This window comes from Pongo pygmaeus, chromosome 12 (genome assembly GCF_028885625.2).
Source record: "Pongo pygmaeus isolate AG05252 chromosome 12, NHGRI_mPonPyg2-v2.0_pri, whole genome shotgun sequence".
In the NCBI taxonomy this organism is placed as follows: domain Eukaryota; kingdom Metazoa; phylum Chordata; class Mammalia; order Primates; family Hominidae; genus Pongo; species Pongo pygmaeus.
Genome location: NC_072385.2, coordinates 70,525,736 through 70,551,662, shown reverse-complemented (window position 1 = coordinate 70,551,662; position 25,927 = coordinate 70,525,736). Strand labels below are relative to the sequence as shown.

Sequence of the window (25,927 nt, the reverse complement as noted above, 5' to 3'; positions counted from 1 at the left end):
TTATGAGATTCTTCTTTGTTGATGCTGTTTGAGGATATTGTTGGATCGGAAACATTTGTAGTAAAATTTATTTTCATAATATAGCTCTATTTCCTAAGTTTAAATATTTTCTAAAACTGAGGCACTGGAGTCCTGCAATAATGTTGGCTTTGGAGTTAATGTCTACATGACCCTACATAACTGCACCAAATTCATCTCTTTCATCCATTAAATACCAGTTACTTGGATACATTCGTGTATCATGTGTCTTTTTGTCATATGTCTTTCAAAGGTCATCATATTCTTATAATCACCATCAGGACAATTTGTAATGGCAGGTTTTTTTGTTTTTTGTGTTTGGTTTAGCTTTGCTATGTTGTGTCCTTTAAGGGCTATATGTGATTACTACTCAGCCATCACCACTATGGGGCTATGGCAAGATTTCAGCATTCTTTAATGATTTCATGGTAGAAAATCTTGAATTTGTATACTTGTATAACAGCAGCCTACATTTATATGTATTTACTCTTTCCCATTGAATTCGTCTTCTATCCAGCTAAAATTGTTTTGTTCCTTATTTTGCATTTGTATAAGAATTCACTGTCTAAAATATATCTTTATAGATAGATAATTTTATGGTGAAAGATTAATTAGGAAAAGCTAATGAGAAGACAGTTTTTAAAACATTCATAATTTCTGGTTTTTGACATCACTTTTATTCATTTTAAAACTTACGTTGAAAATACTACTTTTGAAAAAATAAATAAAAATTACATACAGATTCTTGGATAAATGAATGAATTGCTAAATAAAAATAATAACTGAAGATTTCTTGGAAGATATGTAATATAAAGTAGTTGATATTATCAGTTAACACTGACTATTGCATGTAGTGCTCTGCATCATATGCTTCTATCAAGTGGTTTTTGTTAACTATGTGATAGGAAGAGTGATAGGAAGAATAATTTGAAGTTATATTTACAAATAGTTACTTTTCCTGCTATTATCATTATCCTTGATTATTTAATAATTTTTACAAATCATACTCCAGCTGCAATAATGGATTAAAAGAAAAAACTGACTTTAAGGATTGTGATATCGAAATAGATGTTACATTGTCTTGGAGGCAAAATAAAAAACAAATTTTTAAGGAAACAAAGTAGGAAAAAATATTACCAGAGATTATATTAAGTAGTCCAGTACTTTAAAATGTTAAGGTTAAAACTAGTTAAGTAGTTTTTATGTTTTTATTGGTAATTTATTTATAATAAACGTGAGGTACTATGTTTTAAAATATAGTGTAACAACTCAGCCATGCTTTCACATTTTAGTAATCGTATACTGTAGTATATTATTTTGTCATTTTTAATTTCAAAATGGCTTTCAATAGTGTATGTCTTGAATTTTTTAAATGGTGAAACTGAAAAAAAATTTTTAGAAAGCATTATTGTTGGTCTAGGTGACAAAAATGTGGTTGTAATTACAAATTAAAGATAATTTTGAAAAAGAGGTAGTTAACCAGGTTAGGTTAAATAAGATTAAACGATTTATGGCCATTTTATAAAATAATGACAGTCTTCATTTTAAGCTACAATGTAAAGTGCTTTATTCTGAGATTAGGTATTGTGGCAGAAGCTAAAACTGCCTTTTTTTCTAGCAGTGCCAGAATACAACCTCTTTTTCTTTTTGCACTAACAAGACTGCTTTACCACCACAGCCCACTCTAAGTAATTAAATCAATCCTTTGTACTTACCGTATTCTCCTCTAGTGACGGTACTAGATCTGATTATATGCTTCATGCATATTCAAAGTACCGCACTGACAGCTCTTTAATGAGCTCTTACTTAATCAGTATGAACAATGTTCATCTTGTTCTTTTTTTCCTCATGCATTAGAGCTACGAACAGTTGGGAAAAATGAAACATCCAGCATTCATTTGAAAAATATATTGTACTTTGAAAAGTGTCTAAGCTGAGGAAGTTGCATTCTGCCCTTTAAAAGTCTGATGGACAAATTGGATTACTAGTATTGGATTAAATAACAAATGGTTAGAGGAGAAATGAGAAAAGCTCACTGTGATCACAGGCTTTAATATTTTTTGTTACTTATAAAGCTAAAGGGGTCTTTAACCAGTTATTAAAGTCAGGATTAATTTGTAATGGTTCAACTTACTGGCTTTTAAAAGCTTTTTAAATTTAAAAAATTTGAGAGCCCTAAAAACAATAGTGTAATGATGTATTAGAAGAAATTTTAATTTTTTTAGTATTAGGTTAAGTATAGATGTCCATTACTGTATACTATCGCAGATAAGGATTTGGTGATACAGAATTGATTTATCTTCAAATATGTTTTTCCAATTAAATACTCTGTGAAGCAATGAGTAATGTGTCCTTAAATATTTCTTATTGTTAGGCTTATTTCCTTCTAAAACATGAGATTCTTTTGTTATTAGTCATTTCCTAACAATTAGAGGAAGGGGATCTCTTATTCTTCACTAGAATTCATAGGCATAAGTTAAACTGAAAATAACACAGTACCACATCAATATTGTTATTCTGAAGGAAGCAGTCTTCCATTGAAGAAAATGATGCTAATTTAAGAGTAGGCTGATTGCTTCTAGTATTGCCTGAAAACCTCAAATTATAGGTTAAGTTAAACGCAAAAGAAAGTTTTAATAAGTCTATATTTTTAGAAATCACATAGGTTATGAACACAAGAATTAAGTCTTTAATCGGAAAGTAAAATATCATAAAATCTACACCTATTAATATTGCACACATGTGGCATTTCACTGATCAAAAAGGCCTTCACCAGGGTACAATTGGCCTTTTTCCAAATTGCAAGCTTTTTCTCAGCTTTTTCTTTTTACTCTTTCTTCTTTTGTTGCTACCCAGGGATTTGTGCCTATCGCAGCCTATATCACATGACCAGTGTCAAGACATCACATGGTCCAAAGTGAATACAAAACCAGCTACCCTAAAAAAGAGATTAAAAATACTGTAAAACAATAAAGACTTTTGTTCAGACTCTAAAAGAATCTATCCTAAGTCGGCTTCGTACCATTAGTTTTAACAGCATTGAATGAAGGCACATATTCTCAACTATTCTCCCTACTTGTAAACAACAGCTATCTATTTTATAGGGATGCTCTGAAATACATGTTTAATCCCTTACACACAGATTAGCTTTTTATATTCTATTTGTATTCTAAAAATTATTTAAATTTGTATTAATGTAGAAATATTTAAATAAATTATGGTATGCTCATAATTTATGCAAGCACTATAAAGAATGAGATAGACAATATGACAAAACAAATCATAGATGAATATGTAACATGAGCTCTTATGTTAAAGAAACATGTATGTGTCTATAGATACAGTATATACCCATGTGTGATAGACATAGCTATCAATGTGGTCTGGAAGGAGATATGTTAAACTATAATCATACTTACCTCTGGAGAAGGGAAGTATGGGGTTGGTGGAAGAGGGCTATCCTTGACATTTTACTTGAAAAGAAAATCAAACTTAGGGAATAATAATCTGAGGGGAATATTTAATTTTTAATAGATATTTAAATTAACCTTATGAATGCCATACAGAAGTTAGACTGAAATATTAAATAACAGCTTAGCAAAACAATAAACCAGTCATGGGAAAAATTCAGGAAATAAACATTGAAGAATTAGAAATTCGACTAGGTATAATTTGAAGGGAGAGAAAGGAAGATAGGAAAATTAATATTTTTCTTCAGTATAATTGTGGCCTACTTCTACATGAACAAATGCCAAATATATACTATATTATAATCCTTAATATGGATTATATTGGCCTTTGTGAGGAAGGGGTAGAGTGGTATTAGATGATGGGATGGATATTAGCGATGGAGAATTTTAAGTATCTCCTGTGTACAATCAGTTATAATCTAAAATGTTCAGTTGTCACTCTGCTCACACGTTTTCTGAACATCATGATGTTCATTAAATTTTTTTTTTCATAGATAGCTGTGGGTATTTTTTTGTAGCCTGGTCATTTACAGTGTATTTAGTAATTTATAAGTAGTCTACCCTATTAGGGATGATGAGTTCCAAAATATCATATATATTATATATCTCTAGTTTACTTTTGGGGAGGAAAATAAGAAAATAGCAAGTTGTTACAAATGGAAGCTTTCACACAATCTCTGGACTTCCCTGATCTTCCTGCTAGTCTTAGGAGTCTTATAATGACTTTTTAATTTTTTTTTTAATCATGACCATATGTCTCTCAGCACTGTGAGTTCCTTATTGAAACATAATAGCAAGTCAGCCTCTAGGGAGAATTTAAAAGGTAGGACATTTTGTTTACTGTACTTAGTGTTAATATGATCTATAGGTATGTTCACAGAGAGTAAAATATGCATGCCAAATAATATTATCTTAAGATTGACTTTTCTTTTTTCAGGACTTAGACTTTAACCTTCTTATAAGCAGTTTAATATATATTATTAGAATAACTAAAATGTTTTCTATGTTTAAAAAATTCTGTGCTAAACTATTATTTGGCTTGTATTAACGTCGTATAGTAAGAGGTAACTCTTCCTGAATTATAGGAAGGAACACAGAAGAAGAAGAAGCTATGATGCAGGAATGGTTTATGTTAGTTAATAAGAAAAATGCCTTAATAAGGAGAATGAATCAGCTCTCTCTTCTGTAAGTACTCATCATTATGCTTGTTTTGCCTACAACACTGATAAATCTTAGGCCTCTTGTTATTGCCTTCTTTGGTATTTAATATTTATTCGGTATTTTCCCTTTCCTTAGCGATTACATGTTTTATAAAAAAATAAAAAATAGTATATGACAGTTTTCATCTTATAAGAATTTTTAAATGGAACAATAGACACTGAAAAAGTGTTTATTATACAGAAAGCCAAGGAATATAAACAATTATTGTATTTAAGAAGTAAATCACTTATACAAGGAAAGGAAGTTTGGTTTATATTGAGAGAGGGGAAGATAAATAAAATTAAAGTTTATTTAACAACAAATTCTAAGTTAAATAAAATAACTCTTAATAAGGACAAAAGTACATTTATAGTCTCAGGTGATGTTACTCTAAATTTTGGGATAAAAGATCAGTTACTAAAACAAAAGTGACCTTTTTGTGATTATAAGAATTACAGTAAAATGGAGTCTAGACAAAATGTAAGCATTCTTAGTTTTTAGCATTTTAGTTCACCGGAGGACTTAAGCATGTTCCTTTCTGCTCACTAGCAGTATTCTTCTAGTATGCCACCTAGTGTGAGAATGAGCAGGCTTACGTGGTTTATTTTAGTGAAAAAGTCTAATTTTATAATTTCTGCCATGCCTGAACTTGATAAAAGAGTTATGAAGAAGCACAAAACTTTACAAATCCTGAATTGTGGTCTCTGTATTAAATTTGCACTGCTGGTACTTTCATGTTTCTTGTATTCTTTTCATATGGAGTTTTGGAAAAAAGAGATTATAAATTATGAAAAATATTTTAGAAAATAGCCTTATACTTGGCATTTATTACAAGAAGCAATGAAGAAAGTGAGTAATTATCCTCAGATTAAAATATACCTATGTAACATTCAGAATTGAAGGAGAAAATAATGGTACTAGTAAATATTCAACTGAGGAAGGTTTTAGGTTTGTGTATCATTCATTTGGAGTGGCTTAAAGTTAAAGAGAAAAGTCAGTTATGAGTCCTAAAATCAATGTAACCTAAAGGTTCTTTTAAGTGTTTAATGATTTAGTAATTAGCATATTGATGAACTTTTGCAACTTGCCCAGGGAAAAAGAACATGATTTAGAACGACGGTATGAGCTGCTGAACCGGGAATTGCGGGCAATGCTAGCCATTGAAGGTAAGAAATGCTGTGGTGGGGTGAGGTATGTGATGTGTCAGTTGTCAAAGAGATTTAAAGAATATAATACACTTCTGGTCTTACTAGATCTGGTGTACTAGGGACCTTCCGGAATTGCAAATAAATGCCGTGGAGGCAGAAAGCAGTATCCATATAAACTTAAGGACCCTAATTCAGATAGATAATCATTATGTTTGCTATTAATAATAGCACAAAATTGTCTTAACTTTTGATTCAGTAAGCTTATATTTCCATAAAATGGAAACTATAAGGAGTTGATTGATTTAATTACATTTTACTTAAGTGCGATTTAAAGTTGTTTCCACTCGGGAGGTTTGGAAAAGATTTATCATTTTGATTTTTTACATCCAGACTCTAAATTTTACTTTAATATTTAATTGATGTCAACATGGAAATATATCCCTGTTCAGTCTACTAGAGTTCTTAAGATTCCAACTTGTATTAAGTGAGTATCTGGGCAAAGATTGGCATAAGAGATAAATGAAACAGTTTCATGCTTTTCATAAAGCTTTTAAATGAATTATATAGTAATCCTATGCATGGTTCATATATCGGTAAACATCAGCTAGCTTATCTGGCATTTACTGTGTATGATTTTTTTTTAATTCTTCGGTGTTTTATAATGCTGTTCTCCTTATATCTCAGCTGAAAATGTCTTATAGTTCAAAGATGTCTGCTTAAAAGCTAATCCTTTGGGCTCTGTAAAATGGACCTTTTGTCTAATCAATGCAAACTGATTTTCCTATTCTATATTGACCTCTTAACCCATTGACTGTCCATGGTAATTTTGTTCTTCACCTGATAAGGTACCTGATCCATAATAAGTCAATTCTAATTAGTTCAGAAACTGGAAATTTAAGTACGTAAGGGAAAGCCAAGTGAAGCCTTATATTCTTAAAATATTTAATAAATATTGTCATCAAAGTGCATGCTATTTGTCTAAATACTATCATATATGCTTGTAGACATTTCATTTTTAGTTACTTTTATATTCATAAACTCATTTGATAAATATCACTGGCAACATTTGTATATCCTCGTTTAGAAATCTGATTTACTTTATTTTGAAAGGCTTCAGTTAGCCAATTTCCTTCAAGTGGCTACCCAGATGTATCAAATTATGGCATTGATAATGACTATAAAATTTGTCAAAATTATTTAAGAAGTTCTGTGAAACTTGCCATTGAAATAAAGTGCACAACTATACTAAATGGTATTTTTCCTCTTGATATAGTTTTTGTAGTCATGGTATAGTCTTTAAAAGAGCAAAATAGTCAGTTGAAAAGTAGGCACAGCAAATACTATTTATATTATATATATATGTATGTGTAATATATAATGTTTATGTATAGTATATATAATACATATAACTCATCATACAGTTTATTATTTATAGATTCATTGTACACTATACTCAACACAGAACATTCTTTACATTTTTATCTACGCTTTCACGTATAAAAAGATAAACTATCCCCAAAATACAGCTTGATACAATACAGTTGACTTTAAGATAGATATTGGTTCTAACCCCAAAACCAATGTTATAACCAAATACCTGTCTTAAAAGCAGGGCCATGACACATTAAATAATTCAATTTCATCAGCAGTCCTATCCCTATATACCAGATTTACAGTGTTAAATAATCTAATATTTTATCTTCCTGACCTGTTTGCACATACAGAAAAGCAGTAGAAAGTCATATATTCGAAGAAAAGGGGAAAAATATTTTTCTTTTTAAAACAATTTTACTACAGTTGTTAGTGTTTTGCATTATCATTCTCTTTTGTGTTTTAAATACATTGTCTGTGTATATATGACTGTGCCTTAAATCTCTCAGCCAGTTTCCATTGCTGGTTGAGGGAAAAAGGAGACTTGAGAAAAGGAGCAGCCTGTTGATTACAAATAAAGATACTGTCTTAAGAAACAGGCTGCCCCACTACCCTGGGCAGTACATGGGCTGGGCTGTCCCAGAGAGGTGGTGATCACTGTGAAGATCAGCTCTGTGAAGACAGTGTCCTCTGAGCCAACCCTTAGAGTGGACACACATTCAGATGAATAGCCTTTTTGAGTGTTAACACACCACAGAAAAAAACACATGAATAAGCAACAGTAGTTAGTTTTGTTTTGCTTTCTTTTGTTTTAAAGTTCATTTCTCTTTTCCCATCCCTCCTACTTAGTAGCCATAAGATGGTTTTAGTAATAAATAAACTAAAATCTTTTCAAATAAATCTGCTGCTGAAACCATTCACCAGGAGAACAGCATAGAATATTGATAACCATAGCACATTGAAAGAAATATTAACAGCTTGGTTTGAGAGCAAAAAAAAATAATATTCAATACATCCATTCTTCTGAGAATCCATAATCACTTTGGCCTGTTTTTTACCCTTTTTTTCCTGAGGTGTTTTTCATAGCAGGAGTTTCACTCTACTGAACTAAGTTGTAGGATCCCTCAAGCTAACAAACATCTTTTAGATACTTTTCCTATAGTTTTTTTTGTTCCAGATTATTAATGCCCCCTCAAGAAAGATAAATTCATTTCTGCACACATTGGGGTGGGCTTTTAGAAAGTGGTATGTTCATTTTCTGCACAAGAAATGGATCTTCTCTAGGATTTTGTACATCTTGATTTATTCTTGGCTTAGAGTTTGAAGTGGGTGCTCTTCTAAAGGGATTTATGCATAGGTTCACTATTTTTGTAGTTATGGTTTATATGATAAGCTTTTTATATTTAAAATCAATATGTAATCCTGTGGAGGAGCTTATCCCCTAAAACCCCATTTGTAAATCTATTTTAGCTTTGTTACACAGTACAGCCACAGTCTTCCATAGATTGATTAGGTACAGCGGTAGAATCCTATCAAATGGCCTGTTCTGATGATGATGCAAACTCTTTCAGGATTGCTAGTTGACTGGAACTAAAGATAAGACTTGACTGCAATCCCCCAATGTGCTCTTTACAAAACTAGTGTTAATTTTCATCAAAGTGCCAGGCTTATTTATAGTGGCAAGGTTGAAGGTTTACTACAAGAACTTTAGGTCCTTTCTGTTAAAGGGTTTATAGGTATTTCTCTTGCCTTTTTTCAAGGTAATTATCAACTTCAGCAAATAAACTGAATCAGAGAGTGAATAATTGGCCCTATATATAAAAAAGAGTTTTTTAAACTAACAAAACAGCTCAGTGCAGATGGACATAAACAGAATCTCTTTATTTCAACACTTTGGCTCAAATGCAGCATCAAAACTTAATCCTATTTGTTACAAGAGGATATGGCTTTTGTAGCAAAAGTACACTGGAATCTTTAAATTAATCAGAACCCACATTGTAGTTTGTCCAAGCCAAAGTCAGTGCAGTTAGGCTTGAACATGCGAATGTGAATCTTGATCAATTTTAAATGTAATATTACATTTTTTAAAAAAGATAAAAATAGTTTACTTAATTTCTCAAATTAGCATTCAAATATATATGTATATGTGTACATATGTATGAGTTTGTGTACATATATATTATATAATTTATTCCCATTATGAGAAAACAAACATGAAGTAAAAGTATAGTTTTGCTAATGTGAAATCTATTCACTGCACATTGCTATTTCCTGTACAGTTGACTAATATTTTGTAGACAGATATTAATGTAGCACTGTAATGACAGATTTAATATTTTAAAAACCTATAAATTTATGCTGGGATATTTTAAATTCTAATGTCATTTAAATTTGACTCTGAAATGATGAAAATTACCTAAATAATCTTAATTTTTAAATGATTTCATTACACTTACAGAAAATGTCATTACTGAGCTAGGGAACAGTTAAGATATTTTAAATTACTTAATACTTCAAAGGTTAAAATTTTCTTTAATGTCCTCTTTTATCCATTTTGTTAAAGTCCTAATTTTTTCAATATTAATGAAATCTTGGTATTTTTAATTACTAATTAAAGCCTTAAAAGCCACTGGTCAAGTTCAGAGAAAGAATAATTAAGAAAATTATATGTGTTGTTAAAATTTATGTTTTCTTGGTTTAATTTTTTTAAATATAATTTTCAATTTAATTCTATTTTTGAAAATTTATTCAATTGTAAAGCTGTTAGCAAAATGTTTTGGAAGTAAATAATTATAAATCAAAGCTTATAATCAGAATGATTTCTTGAGGTTGGAAGTGAAAAAAATTAATATTCATTAAACTAGTAATCTTAATGTAAAATTCAGTCTCAAATCTATTACACATTTAGGTTTTTTCTGAAATAATATTTCTAGAATTATAGTTACCTGAAATTAGACTAGATGACCTTTAAGATCTTTCCAACCTGGAGAGCCTATTAATTTACCTGCTGAATAAGACTGATTTAAGAACAAGAACCAGATTTAAAAATTTTCCAGCATTCCTGTCCTCAGTTGCATTTAAATCCAAAGAATAAAATTGTGATATATATGGCTGCTCTTCAATTTTGCTGTTTATTATTTTTTAAATTATTATATTCAAAGAAACCCTTTCCAAATAGTTTCAGTATTCATCTCTATGCTATAGAATATTTCATTTTTAAAATAAAAGTGTAATAGTGATCAGTTATTTAATGTATTTGTGTGATGTTTTATATCGAATGTGGATAATTAACATATAGCATGTTTCATATAAATATGTATGTGTTAGAGCTTATAATGAAAGAAATAGTGATAAATTGAATAAAACATTCTAGCTTTTTGCTGCTTTTCTAACCTTTATTGCATGATGATGCATCTAATTTTTAATTTGTAAATACAAGATAGAATTCCCTCTAGCACCATTTGCTTTCATAAAGCTGCTGAGCAGTTTGCTGTCTTGAATAAATTTTGCTTTGGAGAGGGGGTCGGGGGGGATTTGAACCAGCACATTCTTGTGTGGTTTGTGAAGATTCACATGGTAACCAGCGGTGTGCATTGTTAGGTTTATCTGAATAAGCACCAGCCATGTGAGTTTTAACATGATTGCCCAGGGCAATGGAGAGAGAAGAGAGAAACCCGAAAGGATTGCACTTCTCTCTGTTTTTTGGAAAGTGCATTTGCTGGGGGAGGGGGCTGCAGGAGTCAGTGGCCATGGTTCCTTTTTTTTTTTTTTTTTAAGCTGGTGTCCTGTTTCCCTCTAGGTCCTCATTTGTTCTGCTATCTGCCTCATCATCTACTTCTTCTTTTCATTGTTTACCTTCCTAATGAGGGAGGCGGGGTAGACTGGGGGTTGATTGACAGCTACAAGCCCTTACAGTCTGGCCAGAGAGCAGTTGGCTTTGGTTTCAAAAGTGTTTTAAATGTTCGATTTGGTCCTGTTTTTATTAAATGAAACTGCTGCTCATCTTAAGGAAATCATCAGACCAGCAAAGATTAGGAAATATATTATTGGGGTCTAAAACCTTCCAAAAAAAACGCCCCCCATCCATGGAAAGAGCACTGCCCATCGGGTTTTCCAACCTTTAACATAGGGTTTCAAAAAGAAATATGTAATTTTTCCTTTGCAAAAGTGCTTTGATTTGAAACCACCCAGCAAACGTCTCCAAAAGAAAACTGGCTGTGATGCGATCGAGAGCTGCAGTGTAATATTGCAGAGCAAATTTATTTTTTACTTCAAAGAAAAATGCTAATTAGCCGATTCACTACTTTTAAAGTTATTGTGAAGCATATGGCGCCCAGTGTGAGATACATCCAACTGCTAAAATAGAGCGAAGAGGAAATTAGCGAAGAATGGGCTGTTTGGGGTGAGAGTGGGGGTGGGGGAGGAGGATAGGTTCTCAGGCAGATTCTCTAGCCTTTTCAGAATGATTTTATCGCCCATCACTGTTTCCCGCCTCCTCATTTACCCACTTCCCCCACTACCAACCCCTGGGCCAACCTCTTCTGGGCCTCTAGCTCCCCTCCCCCACTTTGGCTGGATTCAGGTGCGCACCTCAGGCTAGCCACCAGTTCACACCTGGTTCTAAGTAGGCTTCAACCCTGCCGCAGCCATCTCCATTCACAGGACCTGTTTAGGAAGTAGAGTTTTAGCGAGGAGGCCTTCACCACAACAGCCAAACTCCCCAGAAAACACTAGCTAGTGGCTCTATAATGTGGTTTGCTGAGAAGTATAAGGAAACTGGAAAAGGCGGGAAGGGGAGGGCGGGGGGCCGGGTGTTCGGAGGCCCTGCCGGTGGGTAACTAGCCTCCCGTCTTCTGCAGACTGGCAGAAGACCGAGGCCCAGAAGCGACGGGAGCAGCTCCTGCTAGACGAGCTGGTGGCCCTGGTGAACAAGCGCGATGCGCTCGTCAGGGACCTGGACGCGCAGGAGAAGCAGTGAGTGGGCAGTGGGGTCGGGTCGAGGCTGGGCCACCTGCCGAGGGGCCGAGAAGTGTGCGGAAAGTTCAATCCAGAGGTCGCGGGGAGGGCCGGGGCAGCCTCCCGCTGGCCTGGTGCTCCCCATTCCCGCTGGGGATCCAAATACTGGGCGACGGGGGAGTGCTGCTGCTCTGCCCTCCACGAAGAAAAATAATTTTGTTTCCTGTTTGTCCTGTTTGTCTGACATCCAGGGCCGAAGAAGAAGATGAGCATTTGGAGCGAACTCTGGAGCAAAACAAAGGCAAGATGGCCAAGAAAGAGGAGAAATGTGTTCTTCAGTAGCCATCAGATCAGAAAGAATCTCTCCCAACATTTTAGAGTCTTGCTTCCCAAACCAGAAAAAGTCAGACTCATTGTTGATTTAAAACTTCTAACATTTTGTTTGGCTGGATTGTACTACTTTACCTCTACTTTACCACCACCACCCTTTCCCTCCCTCCTTTCCAAATAATATACAGAACTCCAAAATAGCTTCATTTAAGGATTTTTTTGTGAGTTAACAATTTCCTTGAAATCCTGTGAAATAGATTTGCACAGACACCTTGTGAGTGATTGGTATTGGAGGTGTTCAAGAAACTGTTCAAAAAAGAACAAAAACACTTCCCTCGTTATTTTCTCTCATTTTTTGATGGGAGGAAAATTTGAAACATTATTCTTGTTGTTGTTGGTAATAGTATAATGACAGTGGGAGGGGGGTACAAGGGGATAAGAAAAATGTCATGATTTTTTTCCAGTCCTGCCATATGTAACACTTACTCTGTTACCTAAATTTTATAGTTAGATCATATCCCATCTACTAATTAAACTGTGTTCTGTTTACCAGCGGAGTTTTTCTGCAGTGGTTGCGTTTCACTGTAAGGATAATGGAGTTCCTCTCCTCTGCTTTCCTCAGAGGATGGTCCTTTAACATAGCCAGAAACAAGCCGTGTGGTTTGAAGGTGAGCTGTGAGGATGGGACTAATTGATATGCACCAGTTTACAAAGACAGTCTTATCATCTGAGAATACACCATCTTTTTCTCTGGATAATTATTTCTTACATCATGCTTGATTCCTACATTTTGTTGGGTCTCAACATTGGCTCACGAATGCTGTTAATATTTATTCTGTATTGATAAAAAGTCTGTCTTGCCACTACAAGTAAATCCCCCATTTAATATTTTCTTCTTTAGCATAGCACTGTCATTTTTTGTGAAAATGGTTATGTTTATTTATTACAATACTGAGTCATATATAAATTTTCAATAAAAGCAGAAACTTTCTTACCTTAAACACGGCTGCTACTTTCTTGCAATGAAAGCTTGACATTGGTTTGAATGGAAGTTTGTCTATCCATAAGACTTTTCATGTGGAAAATGGTCCTCTGGAACTTAGGGCAGGATACTGGGCTGCATTTGAAGCTGAATAAGTTTACACCATCCCAGAGGGGGCCCTGCTGACACACGAATGCGAATTGAAAAGTAATTAGTCATATTCTTAAGCAGTATAAACTATCATGTCTTTTGTAAAGGGTCATCTCTGCTAAAGATTTGAGGAAATTTGTGATTCCACACCAATGAAAAAATATTTATATCTTGAATTTTCCACGTCATTACTTTGAATTGTTAGAGTTTTGAAGTCGTATTAGGGAGAGTCGTGTCTTCTGATAACCGGCAAGTCTGTAGGTACTGAAGTGAAAGGAAGAGGGTTATTGTTGGGGGGCGGGGAGAATGTGTGCAGGTATGTGTGTATGAAATGAGGGAAAGAGAACTTTTAACAAGAAGTTCTAGGCTACAGAAAAAAAAAAAAAAGCGATTCTATGGTAGTTTCCTTCATTCCCCCACAGGGGTGTCCAAACAAAGAAAGCTTGTTCAACAAGTCCAGAAACTTAGAGAAAACAGTCCACTAGCATTTATACTTCAGCGTAGATCGTTATGTATGTACACACAAACAAATTTCGTTCCAAGTATGCAGCCACCTCCAATTGCCAGTCTTTCAAAATGATAAAAACTTGCTACGGTAGAATTCCTTCATGATGAGGATTTAAGTTATTGAAAAGTTATTTTAAGTAAATGAAGTCGGTATTTGCCCTCTTTATTCGAGCAGGAGAGCAGAAAGAGAGCTGCTGCTCTCTGGGGAACGCTCTCAGAATCCCGTTCTAACCCCGGGAAAACTCAGCAGACAGAAATCGCCCACCCCAAGCAGCCTGGGGCCTGGGCGGCCAACAGCACCCACCCAGTTTACGCTTGATTCGAGGAACTTTCACTCCCGAGGGGCCTCGCCGAAAAGCAGCTCCTTCGCTCCCGAAGCCGCTCCCAATCGGCCAACTGACAACCCTTCCCTCGCCCCAGATTTGCTAGGATGGTCTAGGACCGCCGGGCGGCCCCTCTACCTGCCCCTTCAGCTTTAGTCCCGAGCCTCTCGGAGTTTCAATTTGGGCTGCTCGGTGGCGCCCGAACGCCCCTCAGCGGCGGTGGAGCGTGGACTCCGGCGCCTGGCCGGGTAAGGCCCGCGGCAAGGGCGCTGCATCCGGACATCGCTGCGTGGTGCCCAGACGCTGGCTCCCGAGAACGGGCACGAGCCCAGCACACCAGAGGACCCGGAACTCGAAAGCCCGCGCTGCGGGAAAAGAGGCTATCGGTCCGAGGGTCGCAGAGGAGCAGGGGCGTTGGCGGCGGGCTTGCCTGGGCACAGTCTGCGGGCCGGAGCAGAACTTCCGCCCCTGGTCAGATCCCTCGGCCTCAGATCCAAAGCCCTCCCCCTGTCCCAAGTGTCCACCAGAGCCTGGCCCGGCCTGGAGGTCACCTGGATGCTGGATCCTTGTCTCCAGACCCAGCTCCCTCGCCCCTTCCCGGCTCGAGGGCCTTGAGCTGGACGGCTTCACCTCCTCAAGTGGTGTCCCCACTTCCCCTTCCCGCACCGCGGCCGATGCTGGAACGGTCATGGCTTCTGGCCCAGCATCTCCCACCTGGACATTTGCCTAGCGACGGCCGCCTCAATCCTCTGCGCTGCTTTCAAGAAACTTTCATCCCAGTCTCTCTCCCTCTCCACTCTCCTCCCTCTCCCCCTCTCCTCTCTCTTTCTTTTCTTAATCCTGGGGTTTTATGGGCTGAGCGTTAAGAAAATTCGCCTGCAATTTGGGATTAGATAAATACTCTAATTAGGAAAAAAAAAAAAATCCGTGCTACTTGATACCTCCCAACTTCCCCGAGAATGGTGGCAGCATCTGGAACCGAGAGCGCCGGACTCCCGCGAGGCGTGCCCCGGGGACCGCGCGAGCACATTCCAGCGCGCACTGCCGTCCCACCTCGCTGCGCAGGACCCAGGTCAGGTGCTGAGGCTGCAGGCGAAACAGGGCCTGGTGGAGGGAGGAATGCGTTAAGGTGGAGGAATGGGGCAAGGTCACGCGCCCCGGCACTGGAGGGCCAATCCCGGCACACAGCGGACTGGCCGGGACTAGGGCAGCGCCGGGCTATGGACGTGGACGCCGGCGAAGCGCACTCCGGGACGTCCGCATATTCTTTCCCCCAAAACTGGTGCGCTCCAGCCGGCGCCTTTCCTCGGAACCTAAGGAAGGGGTATATTTCGTTGCTTTCTTTAAACCTCAGCACGATCACAGTGGCTCCGAGCCGCGGGCGGCTGACCGCGGGCCTCGCCGACTGCTCCTGGTAGGGGCCTGCGCGAGCCTAAGGTGTGTCCCCGCCTGGGTTAGCGCTGCGCGCTGCACTGTTTCTTTTCCTCTTAAAGCTTCTTTCTCACTCACTGTCTCCCTCCTTCTCTCTCTCATTTTTTCCCCATTTCTCTCGTTCTTTTATTCAGCTTTCTCTCTTTCTCTCCCTTTTGTGAATGGGCCGCGGTGTCTTTGTTCTGGAGAGAAGCGCCCGTGTCGCTGACTTTTGTGAACCAGAGAAGGATCTTGTAAAACCTCCTTTTCTCCTTCCTACGCCCCCACTCCCACCCCTCCTCCCCTGCCCCTTTGATTAGATGTTCCCTCATCGTCAAAAAAAAAAAAAAAATGTAATTTCGTTGGTCTGGCGGCCACTTTCTTTGAACATTAGCTCGCTTTCAGCTCCAACTTCAATTAGAAGGAGTTGATTTTGAGAGATCAACAAAAGAACCGACCAAAGCCTTATTAAAGGTCCTAAGAAGATCTCCCGGGTCCTTTGAGAAGCAGTTAAGGAAACAGTGTGCCCTCCATCATATTCTGTTACCGTATTTTATTCGGACTCCAAAGGAAAGTGTCGCTTGGGGGAGGGGGAAGCACTTTGATGAGCGGCGGCCGCGGCCCCTTTTCACTCAGCGGGCTCCCCCTTCCTTCTCCTCCTCCTCACCCAGCGCCGGGTCCGCTCTCGGCGCCCGACCCCGCAGCCCGGGCAGCGCGAGTGCTCCCCACTGCGATGCGCCTGGAGGCTCCTTGACTCGCCCTCACACTTAATCCTGTGCAAACTTTTTACCCCGCCTGTCGGGGTGGGGGAGTGGGGGAGATTAGAAACAAGGTGTAGATATTCCTCGAAAGGGAATAAAGTGCCTAATTTTCAGGAGGAGGTGCCATTTAAAAGATTCGCCTAGCTTAGAGTTGGAACGAAAACTCTTTTTTGCACTTTTAAAAGTCCACCCAGGTAGACGTGTTTGGGAAGTTTTTTCGGCTGGGAAATGGGCTTCGCCCGTACGAACAATCCGGGGAAATCGCCTCAAGGAGGATCCTTACGCAGCATGTGGAAAAAAGTTGAGGGCAGGGGTCTGTGGCCACATTTTCCATCAAAAAGTCCCTGTTAGAGGCAGTCTAAGAAAGAGAGAGAAAGAGTGAAAAAGAAACTTTCCTATCAAAATGTTTGAATTAAGAAGTAGGGTGTACGTGTGAGGGGAAGAGGACGCTGGGCTCCAACATTTCAGAAGAAGCGCTTAAGACTTGCAAACACCCTTGGTGGGGACCTGGAACCCCGGGAGATGCCGACGAGCAGGTAAGTGGCGGCGTCCTCCCAGTGGGTGCTCTTCCCAGGCGCGAGAGTCCCGAGGCGCCGAGGAGAGATCTGCACGCCCCGAGCTGCTCCCGCGCTCTGCAAAGTAGCCTGCGCCGGCACGAGCAGCCCGCGGCGTCGGTTCTCAGGTGGCGGCGCCGAGGAAGAAAACGCTGGGGCCCGCGGCGCCGGGAGAGGGGCCGAGGCCCGGGCTCCTCCAGCCCGCCGCCCCCGGGTCCTGGCGCCCACACCCGAGAGGCTGAGCCCGGTAGCGCGCGGAAGAGCGAAGGAACCGGTTCTCCAGCACCTCGCCTCCTCCCTGCCACTCCCTCCCGAGCGCCGAGAGCGCGAGAGAAGGGCGGGGGCGCCCAGGGCAGGCCTGGAGACCCACGGCCCCCTCCGCGGCCAGGACTCGGGCTCTCCGCTCGCCTTCCTCGCCTAGCTCTGTGCCGCTTTTGCCAGCCGAGTCCCGGAGTTAGCGCGCGACCGGGGCGGGGCGGGCGGGCGGGGAGGGCGGGGTGTGGGGGGCGGGGGAGGGCGGGGGCGCGCGGAGGTAACCCCCGGCTCGCGCAGCCATTGCCCGGCTCCCTGTCACTCAGCCCGCGCGGGGCCCCCGATTGGCGGCCTAGCCCCGTTACGCACTCGCCTCGCGTTCACATACCCGGGGAGGGCAGTAGAAAGGTGATCAATCTTCATCAGGCTACATTTCCAATCACCTAAACAACCGAGCAAGACAAGCCACTCCGACAAGGTAAATCGCTTGATTTATTTAGTTTGCAAAGTGACTCTGCAGGACTTCCCAGTCCCCACTGCCTCCACGTTGCACCGGGAGTGCCGCGGCAACGCCGAGCCACCTCCCAACTCTGCCCCTCGAATTCCCCCCCTTGCGGCCCCTCGGCGCGATCCCGGGCTAGGCAATGTCCTGAGAACGTGTGGGGCTTAGCAAACAAAGTGTCTGTGCAATAAAGTGAAACCCAGAGGGACACGCACAAAGCCACTGAAAAAAAGATAGAGGTGGGAAGAAGGAAGTTGGGAAAAGAAAGAAACACGGGGTCCTAGACCAGCCGCCAGGGTAATTCCAGTGCCGCTCTGTTTTGCAGGTTGGCTGCCCGGCGGGTCTCTGTGAGAGATCCAGGTAGATGGTGAACGGCCCCGGCAGCTGAGGGCAGGTAAGGAGAAAGCCGCGGGGCCACCCCGGACTCCGGGAGCGCGTTGGTTACCCTTACCTCCCCCTCCTCAAATGGATCCCGGCTTCCCCGGTCCCCAGCAGGTGGGCGGGGTTGTGGGAGCGGCCTGGCTCCCCTCTTGGTGAGCTGAGGACCCCCGGGCGCTGTCGCGGCCCGCAGCCCCCTCCCCCGCCTCCTCCGAAGTAACCAAGCTGAAGTGCTAAGTTTGGAGAAAGTCTTTGAAAACTCACGCTGCAGCTTCGCAAAGCCGTCGCAGCTTTGAGTCCCATTTTCCTTCGGCCCTAGAGCCCTGGCTGCTTCCCTTCCGGTCCCCTTCCTACAAGCTGGACTCCCTCAGCCCAGGTCTTGGATCCCAGAAGACGGGGGCGGGAACGGGGCTGGGGGGAGCTTCTTTAGCTCTAACTTCTCTCCTTGAACGTCCTAGCCCGAGTCCCTGGCTTGCTTCACAGCGATCCCGCTAAGCGGGGTGTAGTGATGGCCCCCCAGGGCCCCAGGCCCAGTTTCCAGCGCCCCTCCCTGACCCCTGAGAGTGGCACCCCGGGTTCCCGGCAGCGGCGGCGGCGAGGCTTCGACCTCCCAGCTCGGGTCTGCGTGGGCTACGCCGCTGAGGCCTAGTTCTCTGTTCTCGACCGTGTCCTGGGGCCGCGGGTTCAGCTACAAGGATGGCAGCACGCGACTTGCTGCCCTCCGGCTTCACAAATCCCCGAGACCCTTTGAGGTGCTAGGCCAGTCACCCTTCACCCCCTGCTGGGCCCCTGTGGTCCGCAGCCCAGACTGGGCAGAGAGAAGGCCGGGTGCGCGCTGGCAACGAAGGACGCTGGCCGCTGCTGAGGCGCTCCCGACCTCAGGCCGCATCTTGGGGTCGCCCCCCTCTACAGTGGCCCCTTCGACGTCCTCTGGCCCTCTGCGAGGCCTGGGCCCGTTACTGCGGTTGAGGTGCGGTGGGATTTCGCGTCAGCGATCTTTCAGTGGCTGGGCACAGAGAGGTCAGATGGAGTGGTGATTGTGGGATCTGGGGCAGGGGCGCAGCCCTGGCGACCTTTGAAGGAACTAAGTGTCCTAAGTGGACAAGAGGTTGAGGTGCAGTTAGCCCTCCACATTGGCCCTTTGTAGTCTCTACCTTTTCAAAAACACGTGAAACAAAATGAAACAACCCCTCATGCTCTGGGCGGCCTGCCGTCCGGGCACCAAGTGAACGTTTGCTTGTGCAACATGAAGCTGGCGTCTGCCGGATTCAGAATTTTGCCTGGACTTGGGAGCTTGTACACTTCGCGGTTTTGGCTCTGACCTCCCCAGCCTGGCCCTGCTTTTAACTTCTTACTCCTATGGACTCCCTACCAGTCTTTGGCTCATTCCAACCCTAGAGCCAGACGACCCAGAAAACTTTGCTTTTCAAAGCAACTGTGGTTTCTGGGCTAAGGCCTTGTGGATCCCAGTTGACCACCCTGAGCAGTTCTGTAACCTGCTTTCCCTGTCTATCCCGGGGCAAGACTTGGCAGCCAAGTGGCTCCGATTGACGGTTTCCGTGTGTCTCGTGTCTTCATAGGCCAGGCCCCCAGACGCATCAGACCCTGAAGGACTGCGCGGTGGGAGCCCTGCACCGCTCCCGGCCCCGGGCCCCCTGGATCCGTCGGGGCGCCTCCACCCAGCTGTTAGCATGATGTCTTACCTCAAACAACCCCCATACGGCATGAACGGGCTGGGCCTGGCCGGGCCCGCCATGGACCTCCTGCACCCATCCGTGGGCTATCCGGGTGAGCACCAGCCCTCCCGACCCTGCCTCAGCCTCTCAAATGTTGGGGACCCCCAGACTGTTGGGTTTGAGTGCAAGCTTTGTTGCTGAGCAGGCCCAGGGAGCCGGCTGCAATACAGGGCCCACTGTCTGTTTACAATACAGGGCCCACTGCCGGCGCACGGGGCAGAGTCGTGGGCGTGTGAGGTGGCCAGGGCTGAGAAAACGCGCAATGTGCGCCTTCCCGGCCGGGTCACTGGCAACCTTTCTCCTGTTGTGGTCCCACCGCCAGCGCAGAGCTCATTTACCTGCGGATTCGCTACCCAGGGGCGGCTAGTGTTTTTCCTTTTTCCCCAACATGGAATGAGTAATCTGGACACTCGTTCGGCCCTGACAGAAAGAGCCAAACTTTCCTTATGCGAAGCGGCAGGCTGCACTGAAGGAGTATTCTTCCTCCCTAATTAAATTGTCCTCTAAATCGATGTCCTGCACCCATTTTTGCACTGCTGTAGAGGACGACTTGAGCCAAAGCCGGGGTTTCTTTTTTAGCTCCCGCTCCTTTACCTCATTTATTTTCTCCGAAAGTGTTTTTCAGGTCGTGTTTCTGCCTACCTCTTCCCCACTCCCTGTCCCCTAGCCAGTGTGTGTGTGTGTGTGTGTGTGTGCGTGTGTGTGTGTGTGTGTGTGCAGGGGAGGGGGGGATGTAGAAGAAGGGAGATTGTAGACTCCTGTTACTTTTTTAACCTCTGAGAGGCATAGAGAGGGGCAGCCCTCGAATCTTGGAGACACTGGCTTCTAGTCGCACATCTGCACTTTCTCCCACCTGTGGCCTCTCCGGCTCGGCCGCCCGAGGGAGTTTCTTTTATTCCCAGTTCGGCTTTCTCTTGCGAAGGCCGAGCTCTGGGCCTGCCGGGGGCCTGCCCGAGTCCTCTATCGCTGGTCCACGTGGCCACCAATGACCCGCGGCGCCCCCGCGTGTCCCCGCAGCCACTCCGCGGAAGCAGCGGCGGGAGCGCACCACCTTCACGCGTTCACAGCTGGACGTGCTCGAGGCGCTCTTCGCCAAGACTCGCTACCCTGACATCTTCATGCGGGAGGAGGTGGCGCTCAAGATCAACCTGCCGGAGTCTAGAGTCCAGGTGCGCACTCCCCGGGCTCCAGGGTCTGGGTAGGGGAGCTGAGGCTGCTCGGGGAAGGTCTAGGAAGGCTCTTGAGTAGTTCTTGAGGAGACCATCCTGTGGGGGTGGGCTTACAGACTGGGCAGCCGCTCTCGGACTCCCCCTAGCGCTGGGCCCCAGCCAGGAAAGGGGGCAAAAGTTAAAGGAAATGGCTTAGAGTCCTGGATTCCGCCCTAGCCCTAGGGCGCCTTCGGTATCGGTATCGAAAGTACTTTTTAGAATTGCGGGAGGACTAGGGAAGCTCCCTAATGTAAAGCGCCCTGAGGGCCTGACACTTGCCCCTGCTTCTTCGCCTGCCCCAGGACTTGGCAGTTTCCCGCAGAGGCCTGAATTCTGCCTCTGCCCTTGTCTTCCACCCCGGCAATCCTAGAAATGGAAGAGCGGAGATTGGCCGGAGCCTGGTGCTCTGCCTGGGTCTCATTAGACGCTTCCTCTGCTTACAGAGGATGCTAAGTGCAAAATCCTGCTGCCGGCTTTCTTATTTCTGTTTTTGGGATGAAAGAGTTCCGATGATAACGTTCGGATTCTAACTCAGAACTCTCCTCAAGAGTTTCGCTTCCTTTACTAGAAAACTTGAGAAGGGGGACCAGGAATGCAGTGCCATGTGCTGGGGCTCTCCTAGAAGAGTAACCATTCCATTTGGTTCCCCACCTGGAGCCAAAGGGCCAACGAAATCTCACCCAGGCTTCCTTCCCGAGTCCCTCAAGTACTGCCTCTGCTTAGCCTCTGGCCTTGCTCCTACCCCTACTCAAATACTCGCCCTGCCCAGTTCTGGCCTCCAGGAGCTGCCCAGTGAAACGGCTCTGGCCCTAGACTTGGTGACTGTTCCACACTCTTCGGCTCTGTACCTCTCCACTGTTGCCTGAGCTCTATTAGTAGAAAACTGGGCCTCCAAACACACACGGGGCCTCCAAACATACACGGAAGCAGCCAACAGCAGCAATTTAGAGATGGCAGAACTTCTGGGTGGGCAGACTGAAATATTCCGCCCTAGGGCAGAGTTAAGGTAGGGGTGGGGAGGTGCGCATCCCTGCTCTGGAGCCAGCTGAGGAGGGGCTTTGAGCAGAAGGTTGGGGGAGGGTGGAGGAGCTGGGAACCGAGGTAGGGGGCAGGGTCTGGCCAGGCCAGAGACAGGAAGGGGCGGAGGCCTCGGTGGGAAAGGGTTGCGATATTCTGGGCGGGGAGTTGGGTCCACGGGGCGGTGGAGCAACAAGCTCCCCTAGCTCCCTTTGACCCACTCTCCCCCATCCGGCCCACTGCAGGTCTGGTTCAAGAACCGCCGCGCCAAATGCCGCCAGCAGCAGCAGAGCGGCAGCGGAACCAAGAGCCGCCCAGCCAAGAAGAAGTCCTCTCCAGTGCGGGAGAGCTCGGGCTCCGAAAGCAGTGGCCAATTCACGCCGCCAGCTGTGTCCAGCTCTGCCTCGTCCTCTAGCTCGGCGTCCAGCTCTTCCGCCAACCCAGCGGCTGCAGCGGCTGCGGGACTAGGTGGGAACCCGGTGGCGGCCGCGTCGTCGCTAAGTACACCAGCTGCCTCATCTATCTGGAGCCCGGCCTCCATCTCGCCAGGCTCAGCGCCCGCGTCCGTGTCGGTGCCGGAGCCACTGGCCGCGCCTAGCAACGCCTCGTGTATGCAGCGCTCGGTAGCTGCAGGTGCCGCCACCGCAGCAGCCTCTTACCCCATGTCCTACGGCCAGGGCGGCAGCTACGGCCAAGGCTACCCTACGCCCTCCTCTTCCTACTTTGGCGGCGTGGACTGCAGCTCATACCTAGCGCCCATGCACTCACATCACCACCCGCACCAGCTCAGCCCCATGGCACCCTCCTCCATGGCGGGCCACCATCATCACCACCCACATGCGCACCACCCATTGAGCCAGTCCTCAGGCCACCACCACCACCATCACCACCACCACCACCAAGGCTACGGTGGCTCGGGGCTTGCCTTCAACTCTGCCGACTGCTTGGATTACAAGGAGCCTGGCGCCGCTGCTGCTTCCTCCGCCTGGAAACTCAACTTCAACTCCCCCGACTGTCTGGACTATAAGGACCAAGCCTCATGGCGGTTCCAGGTCTTGTGAGCCCAGGAATGAAAGAGGAGAAGAAACGCAACTACCTGCGCCCTCCGTGGTCCCGATCCTGTTGCTGCTGCTGCACCGCCCGCCTTTGCCTCGTCTTCTCCAAAACTGAATTTTCACCCCCAAAAAAGATGTCCATTGCCTGCACTGCCGCCCCCATTTTTGTGCCACTTGTTTGGGGGGATGTGCAAACCCGCCCTGCCCCTTGGATGGGGGGACCGGTGCTTCGGCTTGGCCTACACATTCTATACAGGAGAGATGTATTATTTCCCCCCTTCAGCCCCTACTAAACTCCTAAGCCTCCCCTTCCAATCTTTCTGGACAGCTATTAAGCACTTGCAGCCTTCGGAGGCTCTGAGCTCTGATCCGCTGTTTGAGCCCAACACTTTAATTTATTCTTTCTGGACACTGGAGTCACTAACTGGCGTGTTTCTGCCCATTGGAGCACCCGCACACTACTCCAAATCAAAACCACTAAGAGTTCCTCCCGCGCAGACTGCCGCCCCTTCAGCTGCCCTCGATTTTGCTCCACGTCTGCCGGCCAGAGCCTCCCGGCGTTTCTTCCGCCCCAGCGGAGTGCGCTGGGGCGCGCCCGGGCTAGGCCCGCCGGAGGAGCGCGCCCCCAGCCTTCCGCGCACAGAGCCGCATCCCACCCCGCCCTGCGCTGGACTGGTTCAAGCTTCCGCCTCGGCGGGAACGCTGTACATAGTCAGGTCCGTTCCAGGGACCACTTAAACTTTTTAGTTGCTGTTGGTTGGTTGAACTGAACATGTCTTAGCACCCAGGAAACAGAACTTTAAGATATATACAGCACATATATATATATACATATATATATATACACATATATAAAAAAACAAAAGCAAAAAATATTTTCCCTCTGTCCGTCCCCCTTCTGCTCTTCCTCAATCAATGGCGCTTTTTCTTTTTCAGTTGTTGCAAAGCTGCCCTGCCCTCTTCACATCTTCTCCCTCTGTGTATTTATTGAAGAGAACCGCTTGGTTTCAGGAAGCTGGGCGCGGGATATAAGAAGTGTGGAGGAAACAGACAAGTCAGGGTACAGAGGTGGGGGTTGGGCAGGGGCGCAGGGCTGAACCCCTCACCCGGTCTAAGCACAGGGTCGCAGTTCCAGTTTACAAACCTAAAACAAGAAAACCAAAACCAGGGAACAAAAAAACAAAACAAAACAAAACAAAATCCGTAGAAGTACAGCATTAGGGAAAAACAAACAAACCCAGGCCCCAAACCCAGTTCCAACTCCTCTGTCGGCTTCTCTCTTTCAACACCCTTGTTTTGTCTAGTGAGTTTTTAGTGCACCTTCGTTCTCCGAAATATGCGGAGAGCCCGCGCGCCTGTGTATCAATTTTGGCTTTGGCCGCTTCGTCCAGTAGGTGGGAAAGTAATTTGTAAATTTGATTTGTCTGATGTGAAGATCACAAATTACTTGTTGAAATGTAAGGCAGTCCCCCCCTCCTCTTTATCTACATTAATTCCCGAAAATAAATGCAAATTAATGAACGGCTTGTCAGTGTTGCTCTTCTGATTCCAGCCCCAGGTCCTGGTCTCGGGGGGCTAAAAGCGAGGGAAACTCCGTGTTAATAACCCGCGTGTTAATGACCTGCGTGAAGCTGGAGGCCAAAGGATGAGGCGGGAGGACTTGGCAAGAGAAGTCCCCAGAAACTTTCGCTTAGGGAGTGTCTCCCCCCACCCCCACCACGCCCCTCCGCGTCAGCCTGGCCTCTTCCCCCAGGCGTTTTGACCCCGCATCCCCCCTCGCCATCCAGGACAGAGACAGGTGTCAGGACTCAATTCCCGAAGCAATTCCTTTCTCTTCAGAGGCAGGAGGCTGGCACTGATTTCTTCACCCTAATTGCCTGCACCAGAAAGAAGAGGGGGAGGGGAAGAGGGTCGGGAGGCGGGAAAGGATAGCTCTGTAATGCTCTCAGAGCTGAGCCAAAAAGGAAAAGAAAGCAAAACGACAAAAAACTGATCCGTGTCCTGCATGTTGGCAGCAGACAACCTTCCTTGCTGCTGAGCTGTCCCGGGTGGCTTCACCGCGGCTGGGGAATCCGAGCCATTCCTTCCACGTGCTAAGATGTCCCTCTAAGCCCACAGCTCCTGCCAGAAGTAGCCAAATTACCTTTCTTCGCATTGTAAAGTTCCTTTAAAACATACAAACTCATAACCTGGAAAAGTCGACAAGGACGCGTTTCACTTTGGCAGGGGAAGAAGACGCCTGGCTCGCATCTGGGGGTCAGGAAGAACAGTTCCATCTCCCTCTGAGGGAAGACGGGGGTGGCAGGGTAATCCTCCCCCAGAAAACGCAGAGCCTGGAACTGTCCAGACTCTGGCCTGAAACCTCCTGGGTATAAGGCCATGAATCTGCTCAACTTGCTCACGGGCGGGAAGGAAACAAGGAAACAACGAAAAGTTTCCTGCGAAGTGACTAACATCCCCTATTTTTAAAAAATTCCGTGTGAGACCTGAGAACACACCGTGAAGCGGGGTTCGGAGAACGACCCCTCCCGCGTCACGCGCCCAGCGGGGTCGCAGGGCTGCGAGCCCGGCTGTAGGAAAGCTTTCTCGGCCGCGTCCT

At 44.8% G+C, this 25,927-nt stretch overlaps 2 protein-coding genes across 43 annotated transcripts in view; both read left to right on the top strand.

Annotated features, from left to right (window-relative positions):
• Window positions 1–13,494, top strand: part of EHBP1 (EH domain binding protein 1) — a 381,714-nt gene extending 368,220 nt beyond the window's left edge. For all 39 annotated transcript variants that reach the window (XM_054475129.1, XM_063648666.1, XM_054475115.1 and 36 more), the window contains 4 exons: window positions 4,574–4,673; window positions 5,781–5,854; window positions 12,067–12,181; window positions 12,415–13,494. In XM_054475129.1, coding sequence (XP_054331104.1) covers window positions 4,574–4,673; window positions 5,781–5,854; window positions 12,067–12,181; window positions 12,415–12,505 — 380 coding nt within the window. In that variant the 3' untranslated portion in view covers window positions 12,506–13,494. The remainder of the gene's footprint in view (window positions 1–4,573; window positions 4,674–5,780; window positions 5,855–12,066; window positions 12,182–12,414) is intronic.
• A 2,086-nt stretch (window positions 13,495–15,580) lies between these two features.
• Window positions 15,581–23,347, top strand: OTX1 (orthodenticle homeobox 1). 4 transcript variants are annotated; one of them, XM_054475138.2, is made up of 6 exons: window positions 15,581–15,779; window positions 17,044–17,162; window positions 18,260–18,328; window positions 19,893–20,100; window positions 21,066–21,217; window positions 22,519–23,347. In XM_054475138.2, exons 4-6 carry the CDS (start codon window positions 20,004–20,006, stop codon window positions 23,332–23,334), a joined length of 1,065 nt encoding a protein of 354 aa, XP_054331113.1. In that variant the 5' UTR covers window positions 15,581–15,779; window positions 17,044–17,162; window positions 18,260–18,328; window positions 19,893–20,003; the 3' UTR covers window positions 23,335–23,347. The 4 variants fall into 4 exon arrangements, with proteins under 4 accessions (XP_054331113.1, XP_054331111.1, XP_054331112.1 ...); XM_054475136.2 differs by lacking the exon at window positions 15,581–15,779 and having other exon boundaries at window positions 16,716–17,162; XM_054475137.2 differs by lacking the exons at window positions 15,581–15,779; window positions 17,044–17,162 and adding an exon at window positions 17,843–17,910.
• Window positions 23,348–25,927: the final 2,580 nt, after the last annotated feature.